Genomic DNA, 16598 nt, shown 5'->3' on the forward strand with positions numbered 1-16598 from the left:
CTTGTTCTGGTCTGGAAGAGTAGAATGTCTTTTTGTGAAGAAAATGATGAGCAAAACTACAAGTTGTAAGTTGCCAAAACCATGAGTTCTGAGTCAGATTTTTTTGCATTTTTTACATCCAGTGAAATCTACCTGACTGCCTGTAAAGAGTGTTGATGTTCAATGCTGTTAGTGGAATGACTTCTTATGGTTTGCCAATTAAATGTTGTTTGGGCTCCAGAAGAGGGCAATGTCTTTCAGAAAAAAACTGCCCAGTCAGCAAAACCAAAAGTGCAGAGTCAGTTTTAGGGGTATTTTCACCTCTTGAGTGACCTACCTGTTTGTTTAGGAAAGATTGTGATCCTGTCCAAACATGATCTGAGATTAAAAAAAAAAAATTTTGTGAAAAAAAAAATACTGATTCAGCAAAACCCCAAGTTCTGAGTCGGCAATACCACAAGTGCTGAGTCAACCTTTTTTTGCATTTTTTACATCTACCTGACTGCCTGTAAAGATGGTGTTGATGTCAAGTCGAGTCAAGTCAAGTCAAGTTTATTTGTATAGCCCTTAATCACAAAGAGTCTCAAAGGGCTGCACAGACCGCAGATTATTGCAAAGCACAGACTATTATTACACCATCCCCTGATCTAAAACCTACATGAGGGCAAGGAAAAACTCAAAAACCTCAACATGAGGAAAATGAAGTAACCTTAGGGGACCGGACATGAGGTTATTCCCCCTTCCAGGATGACCAGGCTGCAACAAATGTTGCAATAACAAATGATACACAGATATTGTCAACATGAAATATAGGTTATTCCTAAGCTATAGAATAGAAGTGTGTTTTAAGCCTAGATTTAAACTTTTCCACTAAAGTTGCAGATCGAATCTTAGGGGAAGAGCATTCCACAGCACCGGGGCCCGATTGGAGAACGCTCTCCAACCTGCGGATCTCTTCTTGGCTCTTAGGTTCACTGGTAGACCAGCATTTTCAGAGTGAAGGCTCCGGACTGGAACATAGGAGGAAATTATATCTGAAAGATATGAGGGAGCAAGTCCATGCATGATGCATGAACCTTAAAATCTCATCTTAAGCTAACAAGGAACCAATGCAGGTTAGCTAAAATCGGGGTAATGTGATTAAACTTTCTTGTCTTATTTGAAAGCCCCGCTGCAGCATTTTTTATCAGCTGAAGCCTTTTGATTTTGGACTTAATTTTGTTCTGATCGGGGATATTGGAATGACTTTCTGGGAAAAATGCTGATTCAACAAAACCAAAAGTGCTGATGATGCTTTTTTGAGGCATTTTCACATTTAGGGTAACCTACCTGATTGCCTGTGAATGATGGTTGTCATAGCTAATTTTTTTTCCCATTTTCTTGTGTGGCCAAATAGACAAACGAAAATATAAACTTAAGTCCCAAATCCCAAACATTAGATAGATAGATAGAGAGATAAAGAGATAGATAGATAGATAGATAGATAGATAGATAGATAGATAGATAGATAGATAGATAGATAGATAGATAGATAGATAGATAGATAGATAGATAGATAGATAGATAGATAGATAGATAGATAGATAGATAGATAGATAGATAGATAGATAGATAGATAGATAGATAGATAGATAGATAGATAGATAGATAGATAGATAGATAGATAGATAGATAGATAGATAGATAGATAGATAGATAGATAGATAGATACTTTATTCATCCCTGCCGGGAAATTCACACCCTCACTTGCTCATGGGTGATAATTATTTTCAAATGAAAAAAAGTATTATTCCTGGGACTACCAAAATTCACCAAAACTCATCTAGATCACGTTTTTCATCCATTATGAATCACGCTTCCACCGGGTTGAGTCAAAACGAAGAAGGGGAGAGATTTGGGTTTCCAATCAATGCCTTGCTAATAATTGCTATTGATAACCTCAAGTCCTGTCTGCCGTCTACGCTAGAGGGCATGTTCTGCCCAGAGGGGGCAATGATCAAAGATGTGCTATCGGTTCTTGCTATGATGTCTATGATGTCTTTTTTTCACAAAACTTTATCGAAACAGGCCTGTTTTTAGGTAGGGGTTTGCTCCCCTACATAAAACATGTTCCCATAGTTAGCAGTAGTGGGAGAAGTCTCGTAATCTGACTCAGATGCAGCACCTTCATCAGCCAGTTGCTGTTGATTTTTGATGTAAAGCATCATCCAATTGGTCTTCTCATCTCATCTCATTATCTGCACCGCTTATCCTCAGTAGGGTCGCAGGGGTGCTGGAGCCCATCCCAGCAATCATCGGGCAGTGGGCAGGGGACACCCTGAACTGGTTGCCAGCCAATCGCAGGGCACACGGGGACAGACAACTCACTCGCTCATTCGCACCTAGGGACAATTTGGACCGGCCAATTCACCTAAAATGCATGTCTTTGGAATGTGGGAGGAAACCGGAGTGCCCGGAGGAAACCCACGCAAGCATGGGGAGAACATACAAACTCCGCACAGGAAGTCCGATAGCTGGATTTGAACCCACACAGGAGGTTCCCAAGACCTTAGAACTGTGCCTGCACACGCGCTAACCACTGCGCCGCCGACGATATGTTTCCTATTAAATTTTAATATCTTTTTAAATTGTTGAAATATCCTTTTATTTATTTCAAACTCGCCTTTTACCCGAAATTTTTAATTTTATTTTTTATTAAACAAATGAAATGAGAAGCATTCTTAAAAAAATAGAAGAAGCATTTTGTTCTTTTTGTTCTGTTAAAAATAGTAAAATAAAAAAAACATTAAAAATAAAATACTCAATTAAGTTTATCTTTTTCAAAATTAACAAAAAAACACGTTCAAAATATTGTAATAAAAAAAAATCTACGAGTGTTTTATTTCTCCAGAAAAATATTTTTTTTAAAATACAGAAAAATTCCAAAACATTAAAAAAGTGGTTCAGAATAGAGTTTCAAGAAAATTAATAAGATAAACTTCAATATCGAAAAAAATTTGAAAGGTAGTCGTGATACGTGTGTATGGTGATGAAATAAGTTTTTTTATGAAACGTTTATTTAATGTAAATTTTCAACATGTTACCTAATGTTTACTATGTTTGTGTACTGTAATGCTAAATCTATTTCACCCTGGTCATCCTGGAAGGTGGATTACCACTTGTGAGGCTCCTTCTCAAGGTTTCTCTTTTCCCTCACACTGAGGTTTTGAGTTGTTCCTTGCTCGCATGCTGGTTTAAGATCAGGTAATTGTGTCATTGTAATCCTGAGCAGTCCTTTGAGACATTTTTGTGATTAAGGGCTATATAGATAGATGTGACTTGACTTGACTTGCCAGCACGGCGGCGCAGTGGTTAGTGCGTGTACGGCACAGTTCTGAGGTCATGAGATCGAACCTCCTGTGTGGAGTTTGTATGTTCTCCCCGTGCTTGTGTGGGTTTCCTCCGGGCACTCCGGTTTCCTCCCACATTCCAAAAACATGCATGTCGGGCAAATTGGCCGGTCCGAATTGTCCCTAGGTGTGAAAGAGCGAGTGAATGGTTTTCTCTCTCTGCGTGCCCTGCGACTGGCTGGGAACCAGTTAAGGGTGTCCCCTGCCCACTGCCTAAAGATAGCCGGGATGGGCTCCAGCACCCACGTGACCCTACTGAGGATAAGCGGTGCAGATAATGGATGGATGGATAATAGAAGACAAGTAGGTTAAGCAGTATTTTATTTCACTAGAAAAATAAATTGAAAATTGAGTGAAGTCACAAAATATTAAAAAGAAACATTTGAATTGATGAAAAAATATTTAAGAAAAAAGAAAGAAAAATAAATGAGCTGCTATGTTTTTTTGAGTTTTTTTCAGTGAAGCACTAGCAGGAGATTATTTTAATGGAAACAATATTTCACAGCAGTTTGCCAGTTCTCACGTCTTTTACTTCTTTTTTCAGTGACTTTCTTTTACTTCTGATAATCTTGCAAGGTTTTAATGACCCTTTTTTTGCAGTAGTCAGACTTTTTATTCGTCACCTTTTTGTGAAATTCTTTCCCCAGCTGTTGTTTTTCCCCCTCGTGCATAATTTCCCTCGGTAGCCATATGGTAGAAGACGCTGGCAAGTTCAACTTCTCCGCCCCCTCCCCCTTTGTGATTCCAGTACAGTAATCCTTCGTTACTTCACTATTCCGCAATCCGTTATCTCCAGTTGCATATCGCTGCAAGCAAAGCGCAGAGTTCGTTTTTGTCAGGCCTGGTGGCATTTTTTTGCAATTCTGTCCTGAAAAAAGTAAACTGCACTGAATTTGGGTGTGTTCCTAAGTGAGCACATTTTTGCCAAGCATGGCTGCTCTCTTTTGCCGTTCTGTCCACCGATAATTGAACTGCACGGATGCAGCTGCGATCCATTGGCCCCGATTGCATATCGCTGCAACAGAGACCAATAGAGCGCACTTTTGTTGGGCCTAGAAGCTATTTGTTTTGCTGATCCGTCCACCAAGAGTGAACTGCACTGGTGTGTTCACGTTCCATTATCCGTGGTCGAATATTGCCGCGAGCGAGGGCCGCCAAAGCGCACTTTTGTGAGCCTGACGACTCTTTTTTTTCCGGTTTGGGTTGCTGAAGCGTGTCATTGTGGGTCGCTTAAAATAATCTTCAATGTTTTAGCCGCGATCCATTATCCCTATTTGCTGATTGCGGAGGCTGAGAGAGAACATTTGTGTGGCGGCTCCTTTTTTGTTCTTTCCATCTAAAATTATCAACATTCATGTTTCTGCCATCGAACATCCCCCGTCGACTTTTGCTGCCAGCAGGGGCCAGTGGCACACTTTTTGCGGCGCTGGACGCTGAAGCGTGCCATTACGGCCCGCCTCAAATTAACTGCACTGTTTGGCCACGATCCATTATCCTCAGTTAATTATTGTTGAGAGCACAGGCTGGAATAGCAAATTTGTGTGATGCGGTGGCTCTTGATTCCGCTCTGTCCACCTTAAATGATCAGCCCTTTTGTCAGAATGTGCACCGTTCTGGCTTGCCTCGGATAAAATGCACGGTTGTAGCTGTAATTCATTATCCCTGGTCGACTATTGCTAAGATCACAGGCCAGCAAAGCACTTTTTTTTTCGGTTTGGGGTGGAGAAGCATGCCATTTTTTCGGACACATTCCATTATCCCCATTCGACTATTGCTGAGAGCAGGTGTCGATGAGAAAATGTATCGTGTGGTGGCTCTTTTGCCGTTCTTTTGGCCTAAATTAACATCACTTGTGTGGCCGCAATCCGTTATCCCTGGTTGACTATTGCTGCAAGCGGGGGACAACGCAGCTTCTTGTAAGGCCCCTCAAGGTTTCTTATTTTACTCGTGCTGAGGTTTTAAGTTTTTCCTTGCCCGCATGTTGGTTTAAGATCAGGGAATTGTGTAATTGTAATCCTCTGCAGTCCTTTAAGACATCTTGTGATTAAGGACTATACAAAGTAATGTGACTTGACTTGATATTGCCTTAAAATTGGAGAGGGCCTATTTTGTGGATTTTTGCATATCATAGGGGTTACAGTATTGGAATGATGGAGAAAAAATGTAAGAAGATAAAGATGTGGAAAAAAAAGTAAGGGAGTTGAGTGAGATAAAGGCATTCCGCTCTGCTTCACTCACTTACCTTAATTCATGTGTTGGAGCCTGGCATGGGTCACCGGCGCCTTCCATTATCGCCGCCCAGGCACACACTCGCCAATCAATTAGGGCCAGAGCAATGATTGATGGCCCGGGGGGGATTGTTGGGGCCGAAGGGCCCCTTTCTTCGGCAAACAGAATTTGTCGGCAGCGCTTGAGTGGCCGGCACTTGTGCTCGGTCGCTGACCCGCTGCATAAATTGTGAATTCATGAGTGTAATTATGGATAAGACGGATTGAAGTCCGTTGAGGTGAGAAATGTAGAAAATAAAATATTCATATGCTTAAGTAGGATTTGTGTGCTGCATGCTTATATCGGGGTTTGGATTATGAAAGCAGCACCGAAAGTAAACGAAAAATATGAACAAAAAAGCACAAAAATTAAATATTAATTAAGTATAACTTCTGCCGTATAATCCTGGAGACGGACATTAAAGAAAGAAGACTTTCATTACTACTGCAACATTTTAACTACACTTCCTAGTGTAAGAAATTTCAGCCAAAAACAATAGAACGTTGTGTGCAAATTGACCATAAGTGGGCAAGATAAATCAGGACACAGAAATTATCTATTTATCTAACCAGGTCATATCCCTAGAGAGGGGTGACCGACAGCAAGACAAACACATACAAGAACAAAGAAAATTAAAAAAGGAAAAAAGTAGCAAAAAAACACACACGCACAAATATTTTGACCATGGCCAACCCAAATGCCCAAACACCCAAACAATTTAAGCACTTCAGCACCTAAATTGGTCATGCTTTCGTCCCTCCAAATGAAACGGGACACAAGAAAGCGGCCATGTCACGCGGGTCAGGGTGACACGACACACTCTTCTGTTCAACAGCAGGGCCGGTCAGCTTTCACTGGTTTACCCCTGCCGCATCATACGGGTGCCCTGCCCATCCCTAAGAACGCGTCTAAGCTCTAGCTTCCACTATATTTAGACCTCTTTCCTGCAGTGCACTCATAACACCATCCATCCACGTCAATCGTGGCCTTCCTCTTGGTCTCCTTCTATTTAAAATAAAGAAAACTTTCACTACTACTGTAACTCTGTATCTGCTCTTCTTTTCTTTTATATAATAATGCGTCTACAAGTGTTAGTATCAAACCGAGGAAATTTCAAGGAAAAGTAAATCGAATGAACTATACAACTTGGCTACTAGAAAGCAGTGTAATCCTGGAAGCAGACATAAAATGAAGAAATTGTTCACTACTACTGTAACTTGGTAACTGCATACTTTTCCTTTCTTTGTGTAATACATTTATAATTTGATATATAATATAATACATTTCCAAGTGTGAGCATTGAAATAAGGACATTTATGAAAAAAATAAATAGGATGAACTATACAACGTGGCCACTGGAAAGAAGTATAATCCTGGAAGCAGACATAAATGAGGAATTTGTACACTACTATCGTAACTTAGTAAGTGTATACTTTTCCTTTCTTCGTGTAATACATTTATTATTTGATGTATAATATAATACATTTCCAAGTTTGAGCATTAAAATAAGGACATGTATGAAAAAATAATAGACTGAACTATACAACTTGGCCACTAGAGAGTAGTATAATCCTGGAAGCGGACATAAAATGAAGAAGTTGTTCACTACTACTGCAACTTGGTAACTGCATACTTTTCATTTTTTAAGGTTATACATTTAAAATTTGGCATATAATATGAAATGAAATGAAATGATCTGCATTTATATAGCGCTTATCAAGTCAAGACTTCCCAAAGCGCTTTACAATGTGCTTCACATTTCCCAATAGCGGCCGTGCAGCCATGTGAGGCGCTAACCTGCTTATTGGGGTTATTAGGGGTTCAGTGTCTTACCCAAGGACACTTTAACATGTAAACCGGAGGAGCCGGGATTCGAACTGCGATCTCTTGATCCCAAGACAAGCGCTCTACCTCCTGAGCCACGATTTTCATATAATACATAGTTGGTGTCGTCAGTGAACTTCACAATAGTGTTCGTGGGGTCGGTTCGTAACCGTTTAAGGTATACAATGTCAACAGTAGAAGGCTCAGCACACATCTTCGGAGGGATCTGGTTTTCTGCATCAGGGTGAAAGAGACATTGCAGCAGAGTTTCACAGCCTGCAGGCAGTTCGAGATAAAGTCTATAATACAGCTGCAGAAGAAGGAGGAGACCCCTAGTTAGGAGTGGTTTCGTACCAGGGTCTCCCGGGACGATGGTTTTGATCGCAACGCTGAAGTTCAGGAGTAGCATTCTGACAGCTTATGCATTTCTCTAAATGGCTCGGCGCAGCATGAAAGCAGTGTTTATTGCGTTGTCAGTGGAGAGGTTTTGGAAGTTTGGTACTTTAGATATGCTAGAACACCAACCTCTCAAAGCATGATGTCACTCTCCAGCATTTCCTCCACCCCCCATTCCTCAAAACTAATGTGATCTGCCCTTTAATAGTCCAAATAAAAAAATAGGCAGTCTCCGCTGCAGGTGTTCGATACTAAAAACGGATGAAATTTATCACCGATATAATCCTAATACGGTAAACTGACATTAATAACCAATAACCTTTCTTTGAGTGCATACTAAGGTAACAGTCTAGTTTTTTTCCCCAAACGCAAATAATTACTGCAAGTGCTACGTACATTGAGTATTAAGCATTTTAGGAGGAGATCAAGGTTCTGACAGACAAGCTGAAAGAGGGTGTCGCCATATGCAGGCAATACACAAAGAGGTAAGTATTAGTTTCAGGAGCGAGCAGCAGCAAGTCAACTGCAGGAGAGAGAGTGGGAAAGGTGAGATGGCACAACATTCATTTGGACAGGTAACTTAAAATCAACATGAATATTTTGTTTGTTTGTTTGTACATGATTCAATTGTTTGTTTGTTTGTAAATGATTCAAATTGAATCTTTTCTTCCGGCGCCGTCACGAATGGCAGCCACTCCAGCAGCTCCCGTGTTATTTTCGATTGTTCTCGATTGTTCTCAGCTCAGGGATGCTGCTGGAAATGTGAATTTCCCTTCGGGGATGAACAAAGTATCTATCTATCTATCTATCTATCTATCCAAGTGTAAGCATTAAGGTTAGGACATTTCTGAAAAAAAATAATAGACTAACAGTATAACTCAGGACACAGACATAAAATGAAGAAGACTTTCACGACTACTGTAGGAATACAAAAAAAGAAAAGAGGATGGAGTGTCCAAGCTGGCCACTAAGGAGCAGACCAAAATGCACAAGACTTTCACCACTAGTGTAACTGCAGCAATATTATACCTCTTTCGGACGTTGTGGCTTGTGTGTGAGATGTGTATCCGACAAAGCTGTCATCCTGCAGCTGGTGAGTGACAGCCACATGATGAAAATCCGTGTAAGATTCCCTCGCCTTTGATACAGAGTACAGCGCTTTCCCGACCCGCCGCCCCCGCCCGCGCAACCACTTGTCATCTTCAAGAAATGCGACTTTTCCTCGCATTTTTTCCCCTCACATTTTTTTTCTTTCTCCCGCAACAGATAGCTCGGTGGCGCCCCCTTTGTGGAACACCCCTCACCTCTTGGTCCTCCTTTTGGCTTTAGTGCTTCTGGTGACCCCGCTTGTCGTCGCCGTGGCGATATTGCTATGGAGACAGAAGCGCATCACTCGTCGAGGTGAAGATGGGACCAATTTTCTTTATTTATTTTGGCTTCTTCTTCCATAAGTATAAATAACTGTATACAAAAATAAACATACAATAACTAGCCAAACAAATACTTGACAACACAAATCAAAGTAATATCGAAATAAAAGACAAAAATGCAATCGATTCTTTTATTTATAGTTTTTGTAATTCAGTCATTTGTTTATTTTGTTTTTTTTTCACAACAATATTTTTTTCAAAAAAGCGGCATAATAGTGATTATAAACCTTTAGGTGAAAAATGTAGCCAGTTCGACCCGCCCTCTCATTTGAATAACATTATGTAGTGACAAAATACAACAACGACAAAATACAACGATGACTAAATATAACAACAAAGGAATACAAAGACTACAAAATTCAACGACGAAAATACATAGAGAGAATACAATGAAAACAATGGTAAAGAGATGTAACGACAACCGAATAAAACAACGACAAAATAAGACGACAAACGGCGATGACAAAATAAAATGACAAAATATAACAACAAAGACAAAATACGAGGACTACTTAATACTATGACGACAAAATACAAGGACTACAAAATACAAGGATGAAAAAGTACATGGACAGAAAACAACGAGAAAACAATAAAGAAGAAATAAAACAACGACAACAGAATGCAGTGACGACTAAAGAAAAAACATGTTAAAATACAACTGAGACAAAACACTATATTGACAAAATACAACGATTAATTAAAACATGATAAAATGTAACGAATACAAAATGTAACGATGACAAAATGCAACGACAAAATAAAACAACAAAATGTGACAACAACGACAAAATACAAGAACTACAAAGTACAAGGACAAAATAGAAGGACTACAAAATTTAAAGACAAAAAAATATGACAGAACACAACCACAAAATAATAAAAAAAAGTATGACCATGTACAACCACAATAAAATACAACTACAAAACTCAATAACGACAAACTGCAAGAACTACAAAGTACAAGAACTACAAAGTACAAAGACTACAAAATACAAGGACTATAAAATACAAGGACGAAAACATACAACGACGAAATATACGACAGAATACAACCACAAAGTACTACAAAAAAAAAGTATGACCACGTACAACCACAACAAAATACGACTACAAAACTCAACAACGACAAAATACAAGTATTATAAAGTACAAGAACTACAAAATACAAGGACTACAAAATACAAGGACTACAAAAATTTAATGACGAAAAAATACGACAGAATACAACCACAAAGTACTACAAAAAGAAATGACCACATACAACCACAACAAAAAACAACTACAAAACTCAACAACGACAAAATGCAAGAAGTACACACTACAAGGACTACAAAAATTTAACGATGACAAAATACGACAGACTACAACCACAAAATACTACAAAAAAAGTATGACCATGTACAACCACAATAAAATACAACTACAAAACTCAATAACGACAAACTGCAAGAACTACAAAGTACAAGAACTACAAAGTACAAAGACTACAAAATACAAGGACTATAAAAATGTAACGATGAAAAAATACAACAGAATACAACCACAAAGTTCTACAAAAAAAATAAACGGACAACCACAAATGAAAATAGGACTACAAAACTCAACGACGACAAAATACGACAGCAAAATATGCGGAACACAATTCTGGATGAAAATCCAAGTTGCTATGGCGACAGAAGCGCATCACTCATCGGTGTGAGCACAGGACCAGTTTCTTTGTTTTTCTGCTTCTTTGTGACGGATGAGGGCCCCGGAACATCCTTTGGGGTTGTGATGAATCTGACCCTTCCCCGTCTCTTCTTCTTTGTGTATTTTGTGTGTTTTGTGGCGCTTGTTGCAGGTATTGAGCAATCTCTATCAGTCCACTCGGGCGAGACGGAGAACATCTACGAAAATCCCGAAGATGTCAGACAGGTGATGAAAACGGGTCCTTTTCCTTCCTGATGGATTTTGGCCTCTTAGCTTATTTATTTTTTTATTTGTTGACGCTTCTTTTTGCACTTGGCAGCCTTCCTGGCTCTTTGCTCATTAAAAGGGTCTCGCTCTCTTTCCCAACAGGCCTCTCCGCCGGCTTCCGTCTATATGGTGAGTTACTTCACCTTAGGGAGAATGCTTTTCAAAATAAGAATAGTTTTCCTGTTCCAAATCACTCCAAAATTGAATTAGTATGTAAATACTGAAACTAAATATGTCAAAGAATTGTAAATAAGTAAGTAAATGAATAATTTTTTAAGTAAATATACAATAAGTAAGTAGATCATTAAATAAGTGAGTAAACCAATTGATAAATATGTAAGTAAATAAATAATTACATAAAGAAGTAAGTAAAGAAGTGAGTAAGTAAACAAGAATGTTAATAAGGTTGATAGACAAGCAAATATATGACTAAGTAAATAAGTAAAAAAGTAAGTAAATAAGTAAGTACAGTAAATCGATATGTGAGTAAATAACTAAGTAAGTTAAGAAGTAGGTAAAGAAGCGGGTACAAAAAAAAGTGAAAACATAAGCAAATAAATGCTGATAAGAAAATAAATGTGTAAGTAAAAAGAAAATAAATAACTAATAAGAGAGTATGTAAAGAAGTACCAGTAAGTAAATAAATGAGTAAGTAAGTAAATAGATAAGTATGTTAATAAGTAAGGAAAATAATAAATAAAGGAGTAAGTGAATAAAGAAGTACATAAAGAAGTAAGTAAAGAAGTGAGTAAGGAAAAAAGTATGTCAATATCTAAGTAAATAACTAAATAAAGAGATAAGTAGATCAGTAGGTACAAAGAAAAGTAAGTATGTATGCAAATAAGTATGCTAATTATTTAGTAAATGCATGCGTAAGTAAATAAAAAAATAAATTAATAAGTAAATAATGAGGCATGTAGAGAAGTAAGTAAACAATTGAGTAAGTAAGTAAATAAGTAAGTATGTTAATAAGTGAGGAACATATAAAGAAAAGGAGTAAGTAAATAAATAGGTACCAAAAAAAATTCCATACATTAGTAAGGAACTATTAAGTTAATATGCAATTAAATAAGTAAGTAAGCAAATCAATAAAAAAAATAAGTAAATGAATGGATATTTAACTAAGTATGTAAATAAATGAAAGAGTGAGTAATTAAAAATGGGCATAAGTGAATAAAGAAATGAATAGGTACGTAAATAAATGAACAAGTAAATCATTAAGTAAATGAATAAATGAGTACGTAAGTAAGTAAAGAAATAAGAATGTCAAGCAAACATGTAAAAGGGTAAATGAACGTGTAAGTAAATAATCAAGTAAATAAATAAGTAAATAGATAAATAATTAAATTAATTAGAATCAACAACAAAAAAAAACAATTGCTGTATTTTCCGGTCTATAAATTCCAGTTTTTTGGTTTTGTTTTTTTTGTCATAGTTTGGCCGGGCGTGCGGTTTATACTCTGGTGAGACTTAAATGTGAAATTACTAACACATATATTGAATCATTTCAAATGTTATTTTCAACTAAACCGTAAGAGGGCGCTCTAGGTCTGTATTGATCATTTCAACCTTGTCGTGCCGAAAAATGTATCCCCCAGCCTAAAATGCCCCCTTAGCATACGTCACTCACGCAAGCGTCACAAAAATGACTTCTCATTTTTGGGGGAAATGTAATAGAACAATAATGTAGAGATTTTTCTAGCTTTTATTTTGAAAATTGGTTGAAACGAATTATTCTTTACTGCATTCAGTTAACAAATTTGCCTATAGGTGTTGCTTGTGCTCCACCATAATTTTTTTTTTCTCTGAAGGATGCTAGAATTTCCTACACTGATAAAAAAATTAAAAAAAATTACGTTTTACTTTGAGTTCTTTGAGTTGTGATATGAATTACTAATCCCAAGAAAATGGAATCAATGAACCAGGCTGTTTAAAATAGAACACACAATTTATTAACACAGAGAACCAATTACAAAAAAGGCCAGAGATTACGGGGGTTTTGGACCGCTAAAAGTCTGGAAGTTACTAGCACAAAAAGAAAGTTTCCGCTATAATGATAGTTGATTTGGGGACATTCGCTTGTACAGAAAAAAAAACACGCATTCTCAAGAACCAGTAAGCATTGAGTTAAATCTGAAGCTATCACCTTATTCATTGTTGTGGCGAGATTTATTCTCGTGCTCCGGATGGTCTCAATGTATGGCCCAAGTCCTGATTTCAAGGCTGCAATGCAGGCCTGCACGCACGCGCCAAGCGACGTTGTGCGAGACGACCAAGGCAGGCAGGCAGGCAGCCCAAAGAAGAAGAGAACAACTATTGCTTAGACAATTCTTTTTATAAAGGTGACGCATGCCTCTATGGGCGTGGTCTCAGATATCTGATACTCTCAGTATCGGGTGACAGTGTTTGAAATCCCTAAACTTGTTAGAAAGCCAAAGAAGTGAGAAATTTGCGTACGGTTCTATACTTGAGGATTTCCCTTCAATCGACATGATAACGTACGGTGTGAACATTATTTTACCAATACATTGCCTTGGATTTTTTTAACTACATTCAAAACTTCATGTTATCAGATTTCATTATGGTACATGGTGAATTGGTAAGTCCGGGAACTGTCCATCCATTTCAAAGTGAGTTATTTGAAACAAAGAAGGTGTAAGTCATTTTTGTGGTGGGATTATTTGCTCTACAATAAAGCCCAGAGAATTCACACTTCGTAAAGAAATACATTTTGAGCAAGTTGAAAATATTTACTTTGGCGAAATGACAACACCTTTTCTTACAAATCAATGGACACGAACGTTCAGAAGATAAGCCATCATATACTCCGCTGGGACTTATATGTACTGTCTTTTCCTTCTTTATTATGCATTTTTGGGCTGGTCCATATTACTATTGTAATTACAGCGTTATTGTTACAGTGTTAATGTTACTGTGTACCTGACTTGTTAACCTGACTGCCCATTTTGCACATCTGGTTAGCTACTCTTCTTGCACTATCGGCACTATGGTAAAATACTATACGTAGCCAAAATACAATACAACATTATTTATATCTGTACATTCAAGGAAACTGTGGGGGTCAGATGCATCGACATTTCGTTCTGTATACACGTGTACTAGAATGACAATAAAGTAGATCTGAATCTGAATCTGAATCTGAAATGTATAGTCTGGAAAATACTGGCAATATCCAACCAACATTCCATATATCCTTTTACATTTTGCCACCCTTCCAAAAGTCCTGGCCTCATTTTCTTTTTTGTGATATTCCACTTCCCTTCCTCTTTTTTTGCCCCCTTCCAGGATTTAATGCCGAGAAAAGATGACGTCTACAAGGAACTCGAGCATTGATAATCGGTTTTTACAGCTGATATGGGGACTAGATGTTATAATTGGACCTTGAATAGACTCTGAAACGGCGCTAGTGTGTGTGAGTGTTCTGGAGATTGACTCGCTTGCTTCTTCGTACGTTATTTTGAATGTTTTGTCTTTTGTTCAAAAAATTATTATGTACAATAGTTTCATGGTCTTTTGTTATTGATAAGATTTTGTCACCCTAGTTTATGTTTATTTATGTTTATGTAAGCTTGGAAATAAACTTCTATTTGCAGATATTTGATGACAATTTTTTTATTTACCTCTCTTTTTTCATAGTATTTTCTTATTTTCTTGTACTGCGAATGGCAAACTTGAAAACAATGAAGAGATAGGTGGTACTTGGAACATTTTTGTTGTTATAATTCACGGAAAATAAATCACTTCTTTTTGCCTGAGTGTCACAATTTCACATCACAAGACACATGACATTGCTGCGTTTACAACCTGATACCAGTGAGGGAGTGGCAGTCAAATCCGTCAATTTCCAACCTGTAACCTCGTACCAGCTGATATTCCCTCTCGTCTCATGGTTACAGAGTTACACCCCTAGTTTAAATGTAATATTTATTCCACACGTTTTGAAAGTATGTGAAAGTGTTAAAAGTGTTTGTGTCAAGTGTATACTCCAGCAGAAACCATAAAAAAACAAAAGTATATTTTCCTCCTCCATCTTTTGTAATTATTTGTAAACATATTTGGAAAAGCGCCAAGGGGCCACTCTTGAGTGCTAAATGCGGCTCCTGAGACCTGTGTTGCCAACATCTGCCCTAACCCATCCCTAACTCTAGCCCTTACCCCAATCCTAGCCCTAACCCTCTAACCCAAACCTCTAACCAGGGTTGGAGAGTAAAGGAATATATGTAACGGCGTTATGTAATTAAGATCCCCAAAAAACATTTAAATTGTATTCCGTTACAATACGATGTAATCAAATTACAGCATACCTGTCAACCTGTACGGCTTTGCCGTACAAAGTACGTTTACTATGCATTTTAAGACGTGTATGACGTACAAGAAAATCTGTACGGAAAAACGCAAATTTGTCAATGATGGGTCCCATCCGGTATACACCGACTATCACGAAATGGCAAATCAATCGAGTCAAGCGAGTTCGCCGCGGAAGCCTCTATCTCGGTATCGTTTTTTTCCGTTGCAAACGAAGCGAGCGGTTTGATGTAGTGAAAGGAAGTCCGTCTCTTTTTTAAAAGAACTGGCTTTTTCGGCTCAACTGATTAAAGGCAGCCGGCTCTCAAACGGCTCACTTGTTTTGATGCATTATATTACGAATTATGTTGTATAAAGAAGTTAAGAAAAAAAGGACGTACAAAAGGAGAAAATGAAAAAAGACAGCTTTGTGGTTATCCCTTTAATCAGTATATTACCAACAATAATTTAATGCAGAAAATGAATTAATAATTTGAATAAGAAATGTATTACTCTACTTAATTGTATTTGCATGTATTTTTTCCTTTTACAGTGAACGTCCAAGCTACTTAATTTTTTAGCTTTTTCAATAATAAACCTCATTCAAGTCGAGCAACTCAGGATCTCACAACAAAATGTTAATTAACTCTATATATATATATATATATATATTATATATATATATATATATATATATATATATATATATATATATATATATATATATATATATGATATAACGAAGCACATGTACAATATTACATGTCAAAATACATAAATAAACACGTTTGAAAAAAAAATATGGTGTAAGTTTATTTTATATTTTGTAAAGGAAAATACGACAGTTTGTAAGGGCACGGAGCCGTGGAGCTTGACAGGTATGTTACAGTCACAGGTACTTTTAGTTGAAATAAGGATTACTTTGCAGCATTACAATTCTATTCAAAAGTATATTTATATACATAATGCTCTGATGTAGCACTCATTTTGTTGAACAGGCACAAGCCTAAAGTTTCGTGAGGTTGGGTTAGGGTTAGGGTTAGTGATG

The 16598-nt window shown here is 37.5% G+C and overlaps 1 protein-coding gene across 1 annotated transcript in view; it reads left to right on the forward strand.

Moving 5' to 3' along the window:
* The window catches only part of g6fl (g6f-like), a 34252-nt gene extending 19460 nt beyond the window's left edge, over positions 1-14792 (forward strand). The window contains exons 9-12 of the mRNA XM_088327712.1: positions 9123-9257; positions 11130-11203; positions 11348-11374; positions 14552-14792. Coding sequence (XP_088183838.1) covers positions 9123-9257; positions 11130-11203; positions 11348-11374; positions 14552-14599 — 284 coding nt within the window. The 3' untranslated portion in view covers positions 14600-14792. The remainder of the gene's footprint in view (positions 1-9122; positions 9258-11129; positions 11204-11347; positions 11375-14551) is intronic.
* Positions 14793-16598: the final 1806 nt, after the last annotated feature.

Source organism: Urocampus carinirostris, chromosome 2 (assembly GCF_059441175.1).
Source record: "Urocampus carinirostris isolate Australia breed hairy pipefish chromosome 2, RoL_Ucar_1.0, whole genome shotgun sequence".
Lineage (NCBI taxonomy): Eukaryota > Metazoa > Chordata > Actinopteri > Syngnathiformes > Syngnathidae > Urocampus > Urocampus carinirostris.